We start from the raw sequence: 18,311 nt of genomic DNA on the forward strand, positions 1-18,311 counted from the left end.
GACCATGGAGTGATGGCACAAATAAGACAATAATAACAGGGAAAAATAACTTTGATAATGTCCCTTTTATCCAAATAGAAAATTGATTAAATTTACAGGATAAAACATAAATAATCTCCAGGGTCCAATCCCAATGTCCCCCCTAAGGCCTTAAACCCTGAACCTTCAGGGACTTGACTGATGTCACCTGGTGAATGGTTGAGTGTGAGAGCTTGAAATGGTAGAAATATGAATGGGACAGCAGTTTGTGACATATGTTACCTTGACGATGGCAATGATGGGTTTTTATTTTACGTTTTTTAAAGCCAAATTTGAACGTCTTCCAGGCTCTTGCCTTACGAGACGAGAGGTAGCCTAATTGTCAAATATTCAATTTACTTGTTTTTGCCAAAGTCAAAATTTTAAAAATGGTTGATCAATAAACCAGGTGTGTAATGATGATATGATGATAGTCTACTGCTTTCATTCCTCTGATTTCATGTGTTTTTTATGTACCAACTTAAATCCTAAATGTTACTATTTTTGTGTAGGCTAATTTATTGTGCCATGTTGAACACCTGTGTGCCGTCCTCTTTTTCACCCTTTTTTAACGCCTCCGGGCTTCCCCTGGTAACCCTGTGTTTAAATGTCACAAAGCTAAGAATTGTGGGTAATTCTCTCAGACAAAGTCTGCAGAAATGCAGACTTACGGAAAGTGTTCATAAAGGGCTCAAAATGTCTGCGTGAGAGCCCTCATGCAACTGACGATTTGACAGTGGGACAGCCCTTAACCCTCACGGACTTTGGGGGAACGCTCCTCAAACTCTGTGAGTCTGAGTGAGGATATTGGGATTGGGCCCAGTTTTTTTAAATGTCTAGCTTTGACAACATTTATGCTAGACATTATTATGGTATGAAAGCTGACATAAGCATCAGGATAAATTATAAACATCTTTGTAAAATCATGTACAATTCCCAAACATCAGACATCCTTACGTACAAACTAATTTGTGCTTGTGCATTATTACAAAAATCGCTCCAGTGTACAATAGTATAACAAACCAAAATAAAGATATGGTAGCTTAATTACCACATCCATAATAGTGAACAGAAATACTTATGTGATTCAGTAGAGTCTCAGTTCAGGATCTGTGGTGGAGTGGATGAGTGGTGATGAAATCATATTAGAGCCGTTACTAAGCTACCGTGTCAGTCACAGACGTCGGTCTGCTGTGTCATCTCCTCTGCAGCAACTGTGAGTTTCTCAGTCTAAACGCGGTGCTGGGGCTTTGTTGGCATTTCCTTTGTTTCTGAGATTTCTTGCCAGCTGTCTTATTCAGTGGCGTTTCTGGAGGAGGGACGTGAATCGGCTTCCATGGGACTGGATTGCAGAAGCTGGGTGATGGGTAGGAATTGTCGTAGGGACCTGGAAGTAATCAAAGCAATACAATACTGATATATAACAAATACAGTGTATATCAGCTGGGCAAATAAAACTAATAAGCTACAATCACATTTGGTGCAGTCTGAAACCAACATAAACACAGTTATATTGCTACTATTATAGATTTTATCAATTATATGGTGTCAAAAATTGATAAGCCTAGTTAATAATTCCCATATGACCTTACTTGTTGGGTAGCAAGGTGATTTGGGACTCGCTCTGCTTTTTTCATTGGCATTTGCCAGCCAGTCCTTAAACTTCTCCTGTGCCCTCTTGTGGCGCTCTTTCTCCTGCTCCTTCTTCAGGGCAGCTTCCTCCTGTCAAAATAAAAGTCTCTATCAGAATCTCTCCAGTTCTGTTTGTCAATAATAACATTTAACTTTAAAATATTATCATTAAAAGCAGAAAAATAAAAAAGATGCACACTTTCTCCTTCTTTTCCATTTCTATTTTTTCTTGGTTCTTCTTCTGTAGCCAGTCTTTGTACTTTTGTTGAGCTCTCTGTTCAGTCACCCTCCGTTTCTCCCGCAGCCTCTGCATCTCCTCCTCCTCTTTACTCAGTTTCAGAAGTTGCTCTTGCTTCTCCTGGGGTTGTAAGAAGAAAATAAATAACACTAACAGACTGTCAGCATTGGATAGGGTAGCATTATTAGTGTAGCAGTACTGTGTACAAAGTTCTGACAAATTACAACTAATCTGCTGTGGTGCTTTGTGTGGTTTCACTGAGTTTAAAGTAACAGTCGTACCTGTTCTCTTTTCACTTTTAGCCATTCTTGGATCTTTTCTTCGATGGCGATCTTTTTCTGTTCCAGCTTCCTTTCTTGTTGTTCTTTTTTTTCCTTCCGTAACCGCTCCTAATTCAAGAGATATAAAATGTTCTACTGTGAGATTCTGATCGCATGCAATAATAAAGTATGTTTGGTAGTAAGAATATATATATATATACGACAACATTTTGTACGACATAATACATTACATCATACAGTACACTAACAGGGCAGCATGTTGGTCATGTGTTTGTAATTTAATTGATGCAACTGCAGCTAGCAGTGACCACTTTCTTTATTCTAAGTTTAAATTCATTAAAAGAGATAAGGGTCTTAAGTTTAAGCTTGGCCTGCAGATCATTCCAGGACAAAGGACCATAGTGGAACAGGCTTGTTTTTTCCAGCTTCTGTACTGGTAGAAGGCACTTTAAACTGAACCCATTTATGTGACCTAAGATTATAACTGTTTTGGAGAAATATAAACTTCTGGCTAATTTAGAATGAAGTGGAAAAACTATGACTAGCCTTATAGAAACATACAAAAAGCAAAAGAAACGTAGGAAAGTAACCACTCCTGTAGTTATACAGTGACATAAATTATAATTAACTTGCCTCCTCTGCTTGTTTTTCCAATTTGAAACGGTCTTCTTTGGCTTTGTTCACCAGCCACAGTTCCCATGCACTGAGAGTAGGTGAGCCTGCAGGCTCCACAGCTGCATTAAACATCTGCACTGAAGGTGTTCTTGGTAGCTCACATCTATAACAAAAGCCAATGTACAATTATACAAGTGCTCCACAGACAGACTCGGGAAATCCTTTGTCCCCGGAGACATCCAACTATACAACACTTCTTTAGGGAAGGGGGGGACAAAGGAGGACGGTCTGCAGGACAGATAATAATGCATACAGTGCACTTTCATAGACTAAGCTACTGGAGTTACCCTGCACTATACTCATTTTTAACAGTCTCTTCTGCACTATATTCACTTTTTTTAATAGTCCTGTATCACAGCTGTTACCCTGCACTATATTCAGTTTTAAAAAGTTTTCTTCATCTCCTTGTATTTTTATATCTGGTATATTTTTTTGTACTTTGTACTACTAACTTTATTACTGCCTTTTTACTAACATGTTTTGCACTATGGAACTGTGATGCTAGAAACTTGAATTTCCCTCTGGATCGACAAAGTTACTATCTATCTATCTATCTATCTATCTATCGATCTATCTATTCTACGTATATTTGGTATGTCTGAATCATGCAGTCTGTGGTCTTTGACTCGGTTCAGAGAGTATCTTCTGCAGTACCTGTCTGGTGAAACGCTGAGTCTGGAGGTGTCGCTCTGCCTGGGTGAAGTCTGCTGAGCTGGACTGAGCTCCAGGTCTTCATCACTGTCAAAACTATCATGATAGATGGGAGAAAGCAGAGAGAATGTATCTTCGTCGTCAGATAGGACGCCGTCGTCCAAGCCCTTGGATGTGTGCAGGTCTTTCCCTTGGCTCGCTTTGACAGGGGTCGAGCTGAAGCCCTTGGACGCAGAGGCAGGACAGTCCGGCATCCTCCCTCCAGACATTACTAGCCGATGTCTGCTTCGACAAACACACAAAGTCCACACATGAGAATGTTTTCCATAAGTTATGTCAGAGTTTTGCTGTTGTCAAATACACCTATGAAGCTTTTCAGTGACGAACAATACACAAACATAACGCTAAGATAAGATAGCATAAGATATTCCTTTATTAGTCCCGCAGTTGGGAGATTGCACTGAACAGAATGAACGCTGGAACAAGAGAGTACCTTTTAACAAAACCTCAGGATAAAAAAAACTTTTTCACTCAGAAATGTTTGGTGTGACCAAAATATCTATTAAAATAAGATCAAATAAATGATTTTAAAGAATCTGCATAGATATTGTAACACCAACAACCCTTAAATAAGTAAAGCTAAATCATCTTCTAAATGTCCATCCTTTAGCATCTTACAAGCTAGTATGACAAAATGAATCAGTGGCCTTGCTTATGAATTTTAATAAGATTGTTTTCTGTAGGCCTAAATATTATTCAGATGTTTAAAAGTGTATAGACCTACTGTATATGATGATAAATTCAATTAAAGTATTCCTAATTGGAGGTAAAATTGTAATCAAGTTGAAAATTAGGAGATTCAAGAGATATTGTCTCTAACAAGAACAATTGCAGCTGCAACACCAATCAGATGCCAAGTCATTCAGATATATAATAAATAACCATTTGAAAGTACCAAACATAGACTACAATATAAACTAACAACATAAATGTACCAAAATGTATGATGTTAAATAACTTAATAAATATAATACATAATAAGAAAGACAGCCATTGAAAAAGAAGCAAATAGGCTAAGATAAGATCAGATAAGATAAGATAAGATAAGATTTTCCTTTATTAGTCCCGTAGTGTGGAAATTTGCAGTGTACAGCAGAAAAGGGGATAGTGCAAAAAACAAGAAGCATCAGCTAACACAGTAAAAAAGAGCTAAACAAAGTGTAACAAAATATGAACCATTTAAATAGAAGGAAGTATAAAAATAGGAGCAGTATATACAGTATTGACAATAAACAGACTATTATCTAAATTGCACAAGTGGAAAATGATATTACACAGTGAGAATGAAATGAAATTCCACCTGAACATATCAGTAATAACTAACTCATGCTGATGTCAACAGCTGGTTGTGACGGTTAGCAGAGTGGAGCTAACGTTAGCACTCACAGCTAACAACAGCTAGCGGTGGTTAGCTTGACTGTTAGCTAACGTGCTACAGAAGTTTAATGCTGAGTATTATGCTAGCTAACTACACGGTGCATGTGTGCAGTGTCTCTATCTAACTCTGGAAGAACTGTGACCGCTTCGTAACTCACCTTTGTGCGTTTATTTGAAGAAAGGTCGAGCTGTTGTGCTCTTCTCTTTAACCAACGCTGGAACTGGTTTGCTAACAACTTCTTTTCCCATGATACACCACGCCCCCACGCTGCAACCAACTGAACGCTGCCTCTGTAACCATGGTGACGCTTTGCCAGCATCATTAGTGATTAGATGTTCATGGACATTTCTATGGTTATTGAATGTGTACGTCATCTACATCAAAATATATATATATATATTTTTATTTATTTTTTTTTTTTTTCAAAGCAGTATGGGATGTCACAAAATGACAGAAAATTTATTTTTTGTAAATATTATATTTGGCCTACTAACTAACATATACATATATACCCTAACCCTATATAAACATATAATATAAGTGCGATTTTTTTGATATTATCCCTATTCTATTACACATAGGCTGCTCCACCCAAAGTGTGTGAAGGAGCACTATCACAGGTCCTTCCTTCCTGCAGCTGTCAGACTCCATAACCAGCACTGCTCCCAGTAGACCACTTGCACTTACACACCAAACACACTGACAATAACTGCACTAAACTGTATGATGACTGTGCAATATCATTATCATTATTACTACTCAGGTGTAATTCATTCATACCGTGCAATATGTTCAGGTGGAATTTCATTTCATTCTCACTGTGCAATATCATTTTCCACTTGTGCAATTTTTTAATAGTCAGTTAGTTAGTGTCAATACTGTATATACTGCTCCTATTTTTATACTATTTAAATGGTTCATATTTTGTTACACTTTGTTTAGCTCTTTTTTTTTTACTGTGTTAGCTGATGCTTCTTGTTTTTTGCACTATCCCCTTTGCTGCTGTACACTGCAAATGTCCCCACTGCGGGACTAATAAAGGAATATCTTATCTGATCTTATCTTATCTTATCTTATCTTAGCCTATTTGCTTCTTTTACATTGGCTGTCTTTCTTATTATGTATTATATTTATTAAGTTATTTAACATCATACATTTTGGTACTTTTATGTTGTTATTTTATATTGTAGTTTATATTTGGTACTTTCAAATGGTTATTTATTATATATCTGAATGACTTGGCATCTGATTGGTGTTGCAGCTGCAATTGTTCTTGTTAGAGACAATATCTCTTGAATCTCTTAATTTTCAACTTGATTACAATTTTACCTCCAATCAGGATTACTTTAATTGGATTTATCATCATATACAGTAGGTCTATACACTTTTAAACATCTGAATAATATTTAGGCCTACAGAAAACAATCTTATTAAAATTCATAAGCAAGGCCACTGATTCATTTTGTCATACTAGCTTGTAAGATGCTAAAGGATGGACATTTAGAAGATGATTTAGCTTTACTTATTTAAGGGTTGTTGGTGTTACAATATCTATGCAGATTCTTTAAAATCATTTATTTGATCTTATTTTAATAGATATTTTGGTCAAACCAAACATTTCTGAGTGAAAAAGTTTTTTTATCCTAGGGTTTTGTGAAAAGGTACTCTTTTATTCCAGCGTTATTCTGTTCAGTGCTTGTCTGGGCTGTGCTTTATGGTTGTGCTTCAGACAATGAGTTTACTCCCTATACTGCAAAAACAGGCAGCTATTGTTTATCTAGCAGCTCTGATCCAGTTGGAGTTAACCTGCCTGTGCACTCTGTCTCACTCCCACTTAACATTATCAATCTAATTACCAGCAGGCGCTCCAGTATGAGCTCGTACACTGATGGGCTGCTTTCACAAAGAGATGTGGCATTTTGTGAGTGTTTGTAAATACCTGCAGCGTTAAATTAATTTATTGTCTTGTTTTATGTCTTTTCATGCGAAAGCCCACTGATTAGGCAAGATCATGTGTCCCCGAGTTCTTGATTATCATTTAATCTATGACTTTGTTCATTGCAAAGAATTATTGAGTTTCAGATAAACAGGATTTTTTTTAAATAAAAGTTTTAAAACAAGTGCCAACAGTGTACAGCTAGATTACAGTAACTCTGTATCAGTGATGGAAGAAGCTCTCTGATTTTTTTACTTGAGTAAAATTAGCAATACCACAGTGTAGGAATACTCAGTTACAAGTAAAAGCCCTGCATTCAAAACTTTAGTAAAAGAAATATTAGCATCTAACAGACTTAAAGTATCAAAAGTAAAAGTACTCATGCAGAATGTCCTATTTCAGAATAATGTATGTTAATGGATTATAATTAATGATGCATTTATGTGTAAGCATTATTTTGATGTTGCAGCTGGTAAAGGTGTTGCGGATTTTAACTACTTTACATACTGCTGGGTAGCTTGATCTGTAGATAATAATTTATTTGTTTATTATATTTTGTATTAGTAATCGGAATCTGCAAAGTAACTAGTAACTAAAGTTGTCAAATAAATAAAGCTGAGTAAAAAGTAATTTCCCTCTGAAATGTAGACGTATAAAGTAGCAAAAAATGGAAATACTACCTCAAAATTGTACTTAAGTACAGTATTTGGATAAATGTACTTAGTTAACCTACTCTCCACCACTGCTCTGCATAAGTCATTAATGAAAAAAACAACCACCACATTTCTGTATTTGCCGGTAATATACATTTTTCTGGGACTCTCTCTACATCCATCATCCCTCCTGGATACAGCTTTGTATGTGTCAGATCCCTGCGAGGCGTCCACAGTTCTGGGTAAGATTATGACACAGGAGGATGATCAGCCACCAGCACGTGCAGAATGTGCAGGTAGGTGTGTCTGGTCCTCTGTGTCTCCAGAGTCACACCAGGGTGAGGGATTCTAGCTCTGGCCTCTACTGGTCCTGTCCTCGAAAGGTCTGGAGTTCTCATTCAGAGCTCTGCGTGGTCCAGTACTGACTGCATCCAGCCAACCCAGCAGCCCAGCAGCCCAGCAGCCAGCTCGCTGGCCAGGTGGTATGGTGACAGGAGACCTCCAGAGACTGCCAGAGGGCAGACGCCAATCGCGTCGACTCTCCCAGGCCCCCCGTCCGGACCGTCGACCGCCACCACCAAGGAAGTCCCGCAAGAAGCTCCAAGTTATCATCTGTGTGCTGCTGGTGGAGCTGTTTGAGAGATTCACTTTCTTTGGGATTGTATGCAACACGATTCTCTTCTGCACTGTGAAGCTGGGCTATGATAACTACCTGGCTGCGACAGTCAACCTTTGCTTCGTAGGAGCCAGCACCCTGACCCCGGTTCTGGTCGGGTGGTTTGCAGAGACCTGCCTGGGAAGGACCAAGGTGCTTTACTTGTGTGCTTTCCTTCATTTCTTTGGTAAGACACAATTTATATCTTATATATATATAGCTTTATATGTTGTCTGATGTGATGACATTTGTGATATGGGACTTGTGAAAAGAATGATTCAGTATTCAGTATCTTGGACAGTCTGCTATAATGTAAGATTAGATGTAATAATGTAATGTGGAGTCAAATCAGCGAGTTTAAAAGACAAGTTATATCTGAATATGTGAAATGAACAAGAAAGGTGCACTAATATATGACACATTATGAATCTTAACCTTTAGTGTGACCTCATTTCAAGAGCGTTAGTAATTCATTATGGTGCTTAGTCACGGCCCTGCTTCCGTGAAGTCACACTCTTGTTCGAAATCTAGCTGCCATGACCTTTGTTTATCACTGTGCTTTCTAGGCACAGCCATGCTGCCCGTGGTGGCATTCCCGTTCGAAGACTTCTACATTGACACTCATCACATGACGCACCAGCTGGAACCTCGGGAGCAGCAGATCTTGTTCTACACCGGCCTCCTGGCTGCTGCGCTGGGCATTGGCGGCATCCGGGCCATCCTCTGTCCCATGGGAGCCTACAGCCTGCAGTGCTACAATCAGCACCAGCTACTGTCCTTCTTCAACTGGTGGGTGGGGTTGCCATCTGAAATCAGTCATTCTCTTGGTTAGCCAATGAACAGACTCCAAACAGTCCACTGATATTGTTACTATGTTCAGTTTCATCATCATTTAAGAAGTCTGCCTAATGACGTTCTTTACAGTTACGTTATCAAAGGAGTTAATTTGACATATTAAATGGTGTGGTTGCAGATTGCAACCAACTGAGTACCCCTCCGTTCACTCCTCCCTTTCCAATACTATGGTAACGTGAGCCGGCGAATGCAAAACCGTGGTAACGCCACTACTTTAGGAAATCAGAAACCACGGTTTTGCACTCTGCGGCTCACGTTAGAAAATGTCAATGTAGAAACATGTCGGAACAACTTGGCAGACTCCTTTAAGAGGTTCCGCTCCCTATGTAGATATGAAGGGCTCATTCTAAGCTAACAAAAACACAAAAATTCTTAGTTCCAGATGATTATACACATGAAAACATAGTTATGAATATTATATTCCATTTTTGCTAATAGATACCCGAAATGTTCCACACTGTTCCTTTAAAATGACCTAATGATGGTGCTAGATGAAAGGTCAGAGGGTCACCAAAGTTATTACAATTCATCCTTAGAGGAACATGAATGTTTGTACCAAATTTCATAAGAATCCATCCAATAGAGATATTTCCTTGAACCATGAATGCCTGTACACAATTTCATGTCAATTCATACAGTAGTTGTTGAGATATTTTAATCTGGATTTAAGTGGCGGACTGACTGTCAAACCAAATTACCATCCCTGGAGGCACGCCGCTAGCGTGGCTAAAAAATAACATGTAGAAGTTAATGGAAATAATGTTTCCATCTACTCATAAGTTATTTGGTGACATCTGCAATCAGTATGCTCATGAAGGAAGTGAGTGTGATATTTGTTTTATTTATGTTTAGGTTCTACTGGTTGGTCAACCTGAATTCCACCGTGGTGTTTCTGGGTATCGCTTACATCCAGCAGTCTGTGGGCAAAAATCTGGGCTTCCTCATCCCCTTCACCTCTGTGCTGCTGGCTCTAATCGCCATTCACATGATGCGGAACAATCTCACCTATAAACCCAAGAAAGGTAAGATACTGTACATAAAAAAGAGACATAAAATGATTCAGTTATTATAGGCCTAGACACACTACATACAGTACTTGTTTGAACTTGTAAATACACTGTATACACACCACATTATGTATAACGAATCACACCAAATAAACACTTCTGCCTTTGTGTGTCTGTCATGCTGCAGGTGGATCATTATTGACCACACTGGGAGTTTTCTTGAACTCTCTCAAAATGTGCTGCCTCCACTCTCGTCACCTGAGTGGAGATGTGGGATCTTGGTTAGACCGGGCCAAGGAGAACAACGGCGGCCGTTACAGCGAAACACATGTAGAAAATGTCAAAGTCCTGGCCAAGCTCTTCCCTCTGTATGGCCTTCAGCTGCTCTACAAAGCCTGCATCACACAGGCAGGTGCAGGTCATTGGGAATATAGTGGGCCTTTATTATAAAGCATGAAAAAAGGACCATGTCCATGTTTTTATCATGTGCAGGGAGGCTAAGAATATGTTTCCCTTACAGATTCCCTCAGGTTACTACATACAGACGATGAACTCAAACCTTCACCTGAACAACCTCCTGTTGCCCATCGGCGCCATGAATGTGATCAGCATCCTGCCTCTGCTGCTCTTAGCCCCGCTGATCGAGTGTGTGACCACTTGCTACCTCTCCATGGAAAAAGTCCCTCTGGCACCTGCAAAAGTCATCAGTGAGTATTTCTATGTTGCACATCCCCACTAGTGCACACATATGATTCTAATGTCTCTCTCATCCTCCCTCTTTCCTCCCGTAATGATTCTGCAGCCCCTTCTCTCATCACCCCTCCCTGTCCATCCTCCCCTTCCAGCTCTGGGCCACGCGTGTGCCACCCTGTCGGTCCTGGTGGCAGGTTTGTCTGAGATGCAGAGGAGATCGTACCCTCTGGTGGAGCAGACCCTGTCCGGAAAAGTTCTGCAGGTGTCGTCCATGCCGTGTTTCCATTTGGCTCCTCAGTACATCCTGCTCGGTCTCGCGGAGGCTCTCGTCACTCCTGCATGTGAGTGTCAGACTTAAGGTCTCCATGATTTTACTTGATGCAGGTCTCACATGGTGCATCTTGCCCAAATACTTCTGATGTATCAAATTAGCACAAACCAACTGATACAAAAAGCCAAGACAGGGTCACAAATATGCAGCAAATACACAGCAGGAAAGATGATCAAACAATCCTACTCTCACTTCCTCCGGCAGGTTCCCTTATATCTTTCCAGCTGACACCGAGCCACATCAGAGGGATCTCCCTGCACTTCCTCACTCTGTCCTACGGAGGGGGCTGCTTTCTGGGAGCCTTCGTCGTTCAGCTGGTGTACTTTCTCTCTGGAGGTAAAATGAGTACAAAAAGTGCATTGCAATGTTTCCTTCCAATACGAAACAATAGTGACACTGGAATTTTACTGAAAAACACACATGATTTTTTGATGCTGACATGACCACATTGACACTCCTTTACAGGTAACTTCTACCCAAACACATTGCATGATGGGAATCTGGAGAGATTCTTCTTCCTCATGGCCACACTGATGGCTGTTAATACCCTCGTGTTTTGGAGAGTATCTAGCAGGTACAGTATTATCTCTAACCACCTGGACTACAAGGTGGAATACAGGTTACAATTAGATCATTCATTTTGAATAATGAACATTCATTCTCATTCTCACTGATGTTGTCCAGGTACATAGACCTGACTGTGCAGGGTAAAGCACTGACCATCAGCCCGCTGACTGAGAAGCTGCTGCGTTACAAGGCCTGCCTGCGGTTCTACGACACCGTGGATTGCTCCTACACAAACGCCTCCATTGAATCTATTTTATGAGTTTTCATTATTATCTCTATTGTTGGTGGCGCTGGCGCTGCATGTTATTATGTCAAAATCTGTGACTTGGGAAATTGTGGGCTGAACTATATAAATCGAGTATGTGGAAAGTGCATAAGTAGGCTGTTTTTCATAATATAACAGAATGTGTGACCATCAATTTGACTTATGTCAGTGTGGCCTGTATACATGTATGAGTGAATTATGTTGAGATCAATTTGCAAATTAAATTTAGAATATTAAATGTAAATGATAGCAGATTAAATCAAATAAATGAGAGATGTATCATTAGCAAAGTCCTTTATTTGAGTCTATTAAGCTTAAGCATAAACACTCTGCTTGATTGTTTTGTTTGATTATAAAAATACAGAATAAGCGTAGCGATATTTACAATCATCAAGGATTAAAACACAAGAAACCCTTAATGGCTTATTTCCATTGTGGTCCTCCAACATACAACAAGCAACACAACAAAGACATGAAACCCTGACACAAGACAAAACACAGTGTACTGTACATGTCCCAAGCTCGTTTCATTATGTAAATTACAAGTTACTGAGAAACTTTGAAATTGTGATCGATTTTAGGCTTGAAAGAAGATTATTCCACTGTACAGCATATAGAACAGCGGGTTTATATGAAATATGGTTTAACCATCAAAAACGTATGAAACAATATAAAGTCTGTTGAACTACCTGATGTTAAATAGTTGTCTCTTTTATTAGTGAAATTACCGCCTCACGGTTGTATGCCTCCGCCAACCAGTCAAGTTGCAGTTTAAATCCATGTCTGTCCAAAATGTCATCACTTCATCATTTTATCCTGTTAGACATTTGTGTGAAATTGTCATAATTAGCATATGAATTCTTGAATTATGGCCAAAAACGTGTTTTGTGAGGTCACAGTGACTTTGACCTTTGACCGCCAAAATATATATATATATATATATACGTGTATATATACATATATATACACGTATATATATATATATTGCGTTCATGAGAATGGACCTACGTGCGGAATGCGCTTACATACAGCCGGCAATCTGAGAACATAATGCCTCCGGCCACGGTTGTCGCCAGCACGGAGGCATAAAAAGAAAATACAACAATTGAACATGGTAAGTTTTTAGCAACATTTAAGAGAAGCCAAAATATAATAGAAGTAGTTTCCATTTTCCACTCTTTGATTCATAATCAAGATTCTCGGTACAAATGACCCATATATTACATGTTGCCTGATAATGTCTCTCTAAATCATGCACACACAAATATGCATAACTTTGCATATGTTCCTACTCTTGTGCTTTTTTTCCATCCCTGAATCATAAATGACAGGAAGTCCTGCGGCTAACGTGTGTTAATATAGACTGGTTGGGGCGGCTGGGGCTCAGAGGTACAGAGGGTCATCCATCACTCGGGTTCAATCCCCGGCTCCTCCAGTCCACATGTTGAACTGTCCTTGGACAAGATTCTGAATCCCAAATTGCTCCCGAAGGCTGAGCCATCGGTGTGTGAATGAGTATTTAGATTAGATCCTGACGGGCAGGTTGGCACCTTGCCTCTGCCATCAGTGTGTGAATGTGTGTGTGAATGGGTGAATACTGACATGTAGTGTAAAGCGCTTTGAGTGGTCGGAAGACTAGAAAGGGGCTATATAAATGCAAGTCCATTTCCCATTGGCTTAGATGTTACGTATTTTCAGTGTTGAACCTAAATCAACAGAAAAGCCAGGATAGAGAGGTTCAGTGAAGGTGGTCTGGATTTGATGCAGCCGTGTCAAATGATCAGAGTCAGAGACACTGTAGAAGCAAAGTGTTCCCGCTTCGTAATCCAGGTGTATGCCCACTCTGCGGGAGAGAACCGGAGGAATCTGGCCTCTGTGAAGATTATTGTGCCAAAACGTGCAGCCGGAAGAAGAGCAGGTTAATTTCCAGGAGAGCTCATTGTGGCCAAAGCAGCAATGTTTGCCTGTACCCTTCCTTTCAATGCCTTTGTATGACACGGCCAAATCCACAACGCCACCATCCCACTCCACCTCCCAGTAGTGGCTGCCCTTGAGGCCCTTTTTGCACAGAGCCTGGTGATAGAAGGTGAATCTGTCGGGGTGGTCAGGGTGAGCCTGGTCCCTGTCACCCCACGATATCTCACGGTTTCTCTCAGACAAGCAAAGATATGCAGCTACTGTGCTGGGATCCACCTCTACTGTGGAGTCTGCAGGGAAAGATAAAACACTTGTTTAGCTGGTGAAGCTGATATTCGTGCAAAGTGAATTAACATCATGCTTACTTTTATATTTGGTCAAAAAGTATTTCCTTGATGTTTCCTCAAGCCGCCTTGGCTTTTCTGATGACACTGTGATGAAAAGAAACAAAGACTGATCAGTCCATCCATCCAATAACTGGAAATAAACAGACCGGACTAATTATAAGGTTTAGAGATCCCAAACTGGTCATACTTACACATATTTTTTTCAGAATGACTGAATAATTCTTTCTTTTCTTTGTTGCACATATTTCTCAGTTTATCTGTCTGTGCAGTGGCAAACTCTGTCAGCTGGTCAAGTCTTTGATGTGAGTCTGTGAAGACAGGGAGGCCACCCAGGGCCTTGAAACCCTGCACAGGGCCAACAAATACATTGTGTGACTAAAACCATTTCAAATTTAGCAGCAAAAATGAGATACAAAGTAGTGTATACTTCCCAAAGACTTTAAACATGTCATCACCTGCAGAAACTGAATGGGGTCCTCTGTTAGTGAAAGCTGGTCGAGTTCATCCTCTCTCCTCCTCAGCTCCAACACTTCACGCTCCAGCTGCCTGAGATGACTGTTGGTCCAGTCCACTCCGGCTTTCTCCGCTTCTCCAACTTTCTCCCTCATCTCAGAGCGCTTTCTCTCCACAGAGTGGATGAATATACGGACGCTTTCCACGCACTGTTGCTCAAAGTCATCACACGCCTCCCACGCAGCATCCTTGTATAGGAAACAGGCACCATTTGTCCTGTTATGGCTGATGGCATTTTGAGTTACAGCATATTTACAACAGTCCAGGGCTACTTTACTTCCTGCTATCACTCTGCAACATATGATAAGTAATGGATTTTTTTAAAGGGTTTTACACATTTTTAAAACATGTTAAACATTTGAAATTCAACTTTTTTTATAGTCTTTGACAGTGGTCTCTGGCACTGGTTCCCAACCTGGGGGTCCTGGCCCCCACTGGGGTTGCCAAAGCTTCACAGGGGGGGTCGCTAGGCCTTCTTGACTTTAGGAGGTGTAAGACAACTTCTTAAAAAAATATATAGTTGGCCTACATTTCAACATTTCATTCATTTATGTGAAGAAGAAAAAAATAATTAATTTAGTTAAGTTTGGACTATTATTTAAGATATAAATTTTAAAAATGGTGAAGACCTGAATATAAGCTTTATTAACAGAGCCTTCCCTCTCTGCTAAACAGCCTCACCCTGCATTCGAAAATTACGCAGTTAAAACAATAACAGAGCTAATAAAACAAAGGCCAAGCAACAGGGAGAAGAAAATACTGAATTTGTCAAAAAAAAAGAAACCTATATAAAAAATATGAATGATTGGTAAAAACTAAAAAATATATGTATATATAATACAGACAAATAATTGTGTTAAAAGTTCCTGAAAGTAATAGGAAAAACTCATTTCTGATGCTGAAATATTAACAGGAAATAATCTGCTCAAAATTAATCCAAAATTACTCATAATTGTGTTCACTATGTGGATCAATTGAACAGTTTATCAGTTTTTCTGTACTGTTACTGTTAGATATTGAATAAATATATATATATGTATATATAAATAAATATCCATAAAATGGGCAAGGGAATCAGGAAATATAAATATATTGTACATTATATAGATTTTTCAACACTTTCTAAACATTGCTGTTTTTGTATATTTAGTCGCTTTCTTGCCTGGAGTTAGATGAGAAGGTTGATATCACTCTCATGTCTATACAGCAGATAATAAGATACTGCCACGACATGGTTAGCTTTAGCTTAGCATGGAGCCTTAAGCTTGTGTCTGCAGGTGTGACGCCTAGACTCAGGTCATTCAAGAAAGAGTCTGGCACATGACCTCCAGTAAATTCTTCTGGATTTGGGCTAGATGTTTCCCTCTGTTCCCAGTCTTTAAGCTAAGCTAATCTAACCAGCCCCTGTTTGTAGCTTCATATTTAACAGAAACACAGGAGAGTGGTATCAATTTTATTATCTAACTTTTGGCAAGAACACAAGCTCATGTGCTTTAAAGAGGACCTATCATGCTTATTTCCAGGTTCATACTTGTATTTATGGTTTCTACTAGAACATGTTTGCATTCTTCAATGTTAAAAAAACGCTTTATTTTTCTCATACCAGCTGTGCAGCAGCACCACGTTTCACCCTCTGTCTGAAACGCTCTGTTTGAGCTCATGACCCGTCCTCTCGGAAAGCCCAGTCTGCTCCGATTGGTCAACCGAACCAAACTCTTCAAACTCCGCTCCAGCTCCACTCTAGTTTGGTTTGAGGGCATGCCAAACCACCCGCCAGGCAGATATTAAGTGTTACTTGGTGACATCACCACGTTATGGAAGAAAAGGCGTGACTAAGAGTGAGGCGTTTCAGCAGTTCAAGAGCAGTGTTTCTGTGGGGGAGAGGAACTCCTTTTGGCGTGGACTTTGGGCTTTGTAACTTTGCAGACCTTTTACATGCACAAAAAAAACTATACAACACACTAAAGGAAAGGGAAGAAGCACAAAAGCAGAACAGGTCCTCTTTAAGAAGTCACAAGCCAACTACTTTGGGAATCACTGATCAAGATCACCCCAGGCTGTTTTTCTTCATTTCATTTTCAGCATTCCTTTCAGTGTCTGAGGCTCAACATTTTTAGCATTATGTCTTTGCTGTCACACACTTTATGCTCCCTGCAGGAAACAACTGTTGCCCAACACAGTTTACACCCTTTTCGTCTTTTCTTCGTTTGTTAACAAACTAGGCACATTGATTGTCTTGTATCAACATTTTGAAAATAAAGATTGATGAATAATAGAAAAAGTACTTGTATGTGCGCTCACTCTTATAGAGCCTGCAGCCTGCCTCAGCTCTGCCATTTTCCTCTCTGAATTCAACACTCGGTCTGCTATTTCCTCTTTAGTCCCCTCCAGCTGTTTCTGTTGAAACACAAATCCAGGAGAACCTCAGTGACATTAAAAGGACGGGGGACAAATAACTTCAGCATAGTGGCTGAACTGAATTACCTGCATTTCACACTTCTCTGCTGCCACTGCCACTGCGTCGTGACCTTTGTGCTCATCCACCACACACAGCAGGCATATGAACTGCTGATCAGTGCGACAGTAAATCTCCAGGAGTTTGTCATGACGGCCACAGATGTTGTCTTTGATCCTTGCAGAGGCTTGTATCAGATTGTGCTTTTTTAATGGTGGCACCTCAAAGTGAGGCTGCAGGTGAGTCTCACAGTAAGAGGCCAAACACACCAGGCAGAACATGCAAGCTTTTTGTTTTCTCCCTGTGCAGGCGTCACATGGCACATCACCAGGTGCAGCATAGGTGTCTTCAGCAGCAGCAGCAGCAGCATTTAGACTGTTTGTCCTCTTGTGGTCCTCTAACACGGTAGCCAGGAGTGTGTTTCTCTTCAGATCAGGCCTCGGGGTGAAAGTCTGCCTGCACTGAGGGCAGCTGTAACTCCTTCCACTGTCATTATGTACATCCCAGAAGGCACTGATGCATTTTATACAGTAACTGTGTCCACAGGCCGTCGTCCCAGGATCATCCAGTAACTGTAGACAGATGGAGCACTCGAACAATTCATGACTGTCAGCCATTTTCTTCCCACTCAGACTAACGGAGTTAGTTTCATTTTCTCTGAAGGAGGAGGAGGAAGAGGAGGAGGAGTGGCTTGTTGGCAGCTTGTTTTCAGTGGCACAGATGTGCTGACTGGTCTGTGTGAGTGTCAGTGTCCAACAAAGTACTCAACCCCACTATCAGAGTCAAACATTGCACAACACTGGAAGTGGAGGTTTCAAATTCTACTTGAGTCTCTTGAGTCAACGTACTCGACTTCAGTTGAGATTTTTAATCAAACATTAGAGTAGACTTAAAAAATGTAAGCTACTCTAATGGATTAAATGAGTTCTGCAATGAGGTCGTACATTGTGAAGAATCCACAGAAAATGATCTGACTCTGTAGCCCCCCCTCAGCTCCACAGAGTACTTTGGCGTCTTTCAGCTGACTGTTTTGATTCAACTGCCTACAACTTTACTGTGTTGGTTCCCTTTCACCGCTCTCATGAGCTTAAACCTGCAGTAGGCAGAATGTTAATAATAATATAATGATAATAACCTTTCATCACATTGTAATTCAAGTGTTCTGATAGAAAACTAGACTTCTG

General features: G+C 40.1%; 3 protein-coding genes across 3 annotated transcripts; 1 reads left to right on the forward strand and 2 right to left on the reverse strand.

The window, feature by feature from the left end:
* Window positions 1-49: 49 nt before the first annotated feature.
* On the reverse strand, window positions 50-5,237 carry zgc:153293 (uncharacterized protein LOC555710 homolog). The gene is made up of 7 exons (XM_037767915.1): window positions 5,091-5,237; window positions 3,499-3,777; window positions 2,803-2,947; window positions 2,170-2,277; window positions 1,850-2,008; window positions 1,611-1,740; window positions 50-1,405 (listed from the first exon to the last, which is right to left on the reverse strand). The coding sequence occupies exons 2-7, from the start codon at window positions 3,762-3,764 to the stop codon at window positions 1,215-1,217; spliced, it is 999 nt and encodes a 332-aa protein (XP_037623843.1). The 5' UTR covers window positions 3,765-3,777; window positions 5,091-5,237; the 3' UTR covers window positions 50-1,214.
* A 2,769-nt stretch (window positions 5,238-8,006) lies between these two features.
* On the forward strand, window positions 8,007-12,143 carry slc15a5 (solute carrier family 15 member 5). Its single transcript, XM_037767894.1, has 9 exons — window positions 8,007-8,364; window positions 8,744-8,966; window positions 9,885-10,054; window positions 10,227-10,447; window positions 10,560-10,746; window positions 10,885-11,073; window positions 11,268-11,399; window positions 11,529-11,637; window positions 11,748-12,143. The coding sequence occupies exons 1-9, from the start codon at window positions 8,007-8,009 to the stop codon at window positions 11,887-11,889; spliced, it is 1,731 nt and encodes a 576-aa protein (XP_037623822.1). The 3' UTR covers window positions 11,890-12,143.
* Window positions 12,144-12,748: 605 nt separating this feature from the next.
* Window positions 12,749-17,773, reverse strand: LOC119487192 (tripartite motif-containing protein 16-like). The gene is made up of 6 exons (XM_037767890.1): window positions 17,157-17,773; window positions 16,974-17,069; window positions 14,615-14,860; window positions 14,351-14,504; window positions 14,178-14,243; window positions 12,749-14,102 (listed from the first exon to the last, which is right to left on the reverse strand). The coding sequence occupies exons 1-6, from the start codon at window positions 17,742-17,744 to the stop codon at window positions 13,573-13,575; spliced, it is 1,680 nt and encodes a 559-aa protein (XP_037623818.1). The 5' UTR covers window positions 17,745-17,773; the 3' UTR covers window positions 12,749-13,572.
* Between the last annotated feature and the right edge of the window lie 538 nt (window positions 17,774-18,311).

The sequence above is a fragment of the Sebastes umbrosus genome, chromosome 4, assembly GCF_015220745.1.
Source record: "Sebastes umbrosus isolate fSebUmb1 chromosome 4, fSebUmb1.pri, whole genome shotgun sequence".
In the NCBI taxonomy this organism is placed as follows: Eukaryota; Metazoa; Chordata; class Actinopteri; order Perciformes; family Sebastidae; genus Sebastes; species Sebastes umbrosus.

What these genes read in the sequence shown, in the direction of transcription:
- zgc:153293 (XM_037767915.1), bottom strand. Translation starts at nt 3,764, where the DNA reads ATGTCTGGAGGGAGGATGCCGGACTGTCCTGCCTCTGCGTCCAAGGGC. An exon ending in TAAAAGTGAAAAGAGAACAG is followed by an intron (nt 2,009 to 2,169) that starts GTACGACTGTTA and finishes TTACAACCCCAG; the next exon opens with GAGAAGCAAGAGCAACTTCT. An exon ending in AAATGGAAAAGAAGGAGAAA is followed by an intron (nt 1,741 to 1,849) that starts GTGTGCATCTTT and finishes TTATTTTGACAG; the next exon opens with GAGGAAGCTGCCCTGAAGAA.
- LOC119487192 (XM_037767890.1), bottom strand. Translation starts at nt 17,744, where the DNA reads ATGGCTGACAGTCATGAATTGTTCGAGTGCTCCATCTGTCTACAGTTA. An exon ending in TCATTCTGAAAAAAATATGT is followed by an intron (nt 14,244 to 14,350) that starts GTAAGTATGACC and finishes TTTTCATCACAG; the next exon opens with TGTCATCAGAAAAGCCAAGG. An exon ending in CTTTTTGACCAAATATAAAA is followed by an intron (nt 14,103 to 14,177) that starts GTAAGCATGATG and finishes CTTTCCCTGCAG; the next exon opens with ACTCCACAGTAGAGGTGGAT.
- slc15a5 (XM_037767894.1), top strand. Translation starts at nt 8,007, where the DNA reads ATGGTGACAGGAGACCTCCAGAGACTGCCAGAGGGCAGACGCCAATCG. An exon ending in TGCTTTCCTTCATTTCTTTG is followed by an intron (nt 8,365 to 8,743) that starts GTAAGACACAAT and finishes TGTGCTTTCTAG; the next exon opens with GCACAGCCATGCTGCCCGTG. An exon ending in CTACTGTCCTTCTTCAACTG is followed by an intron (nt 8,967 to 9,884) that starts GTGGGTGGGGTT and finishes ATTTATGTTTAG; the next exon opens with GTTCTACTGGTTGGTCAACC.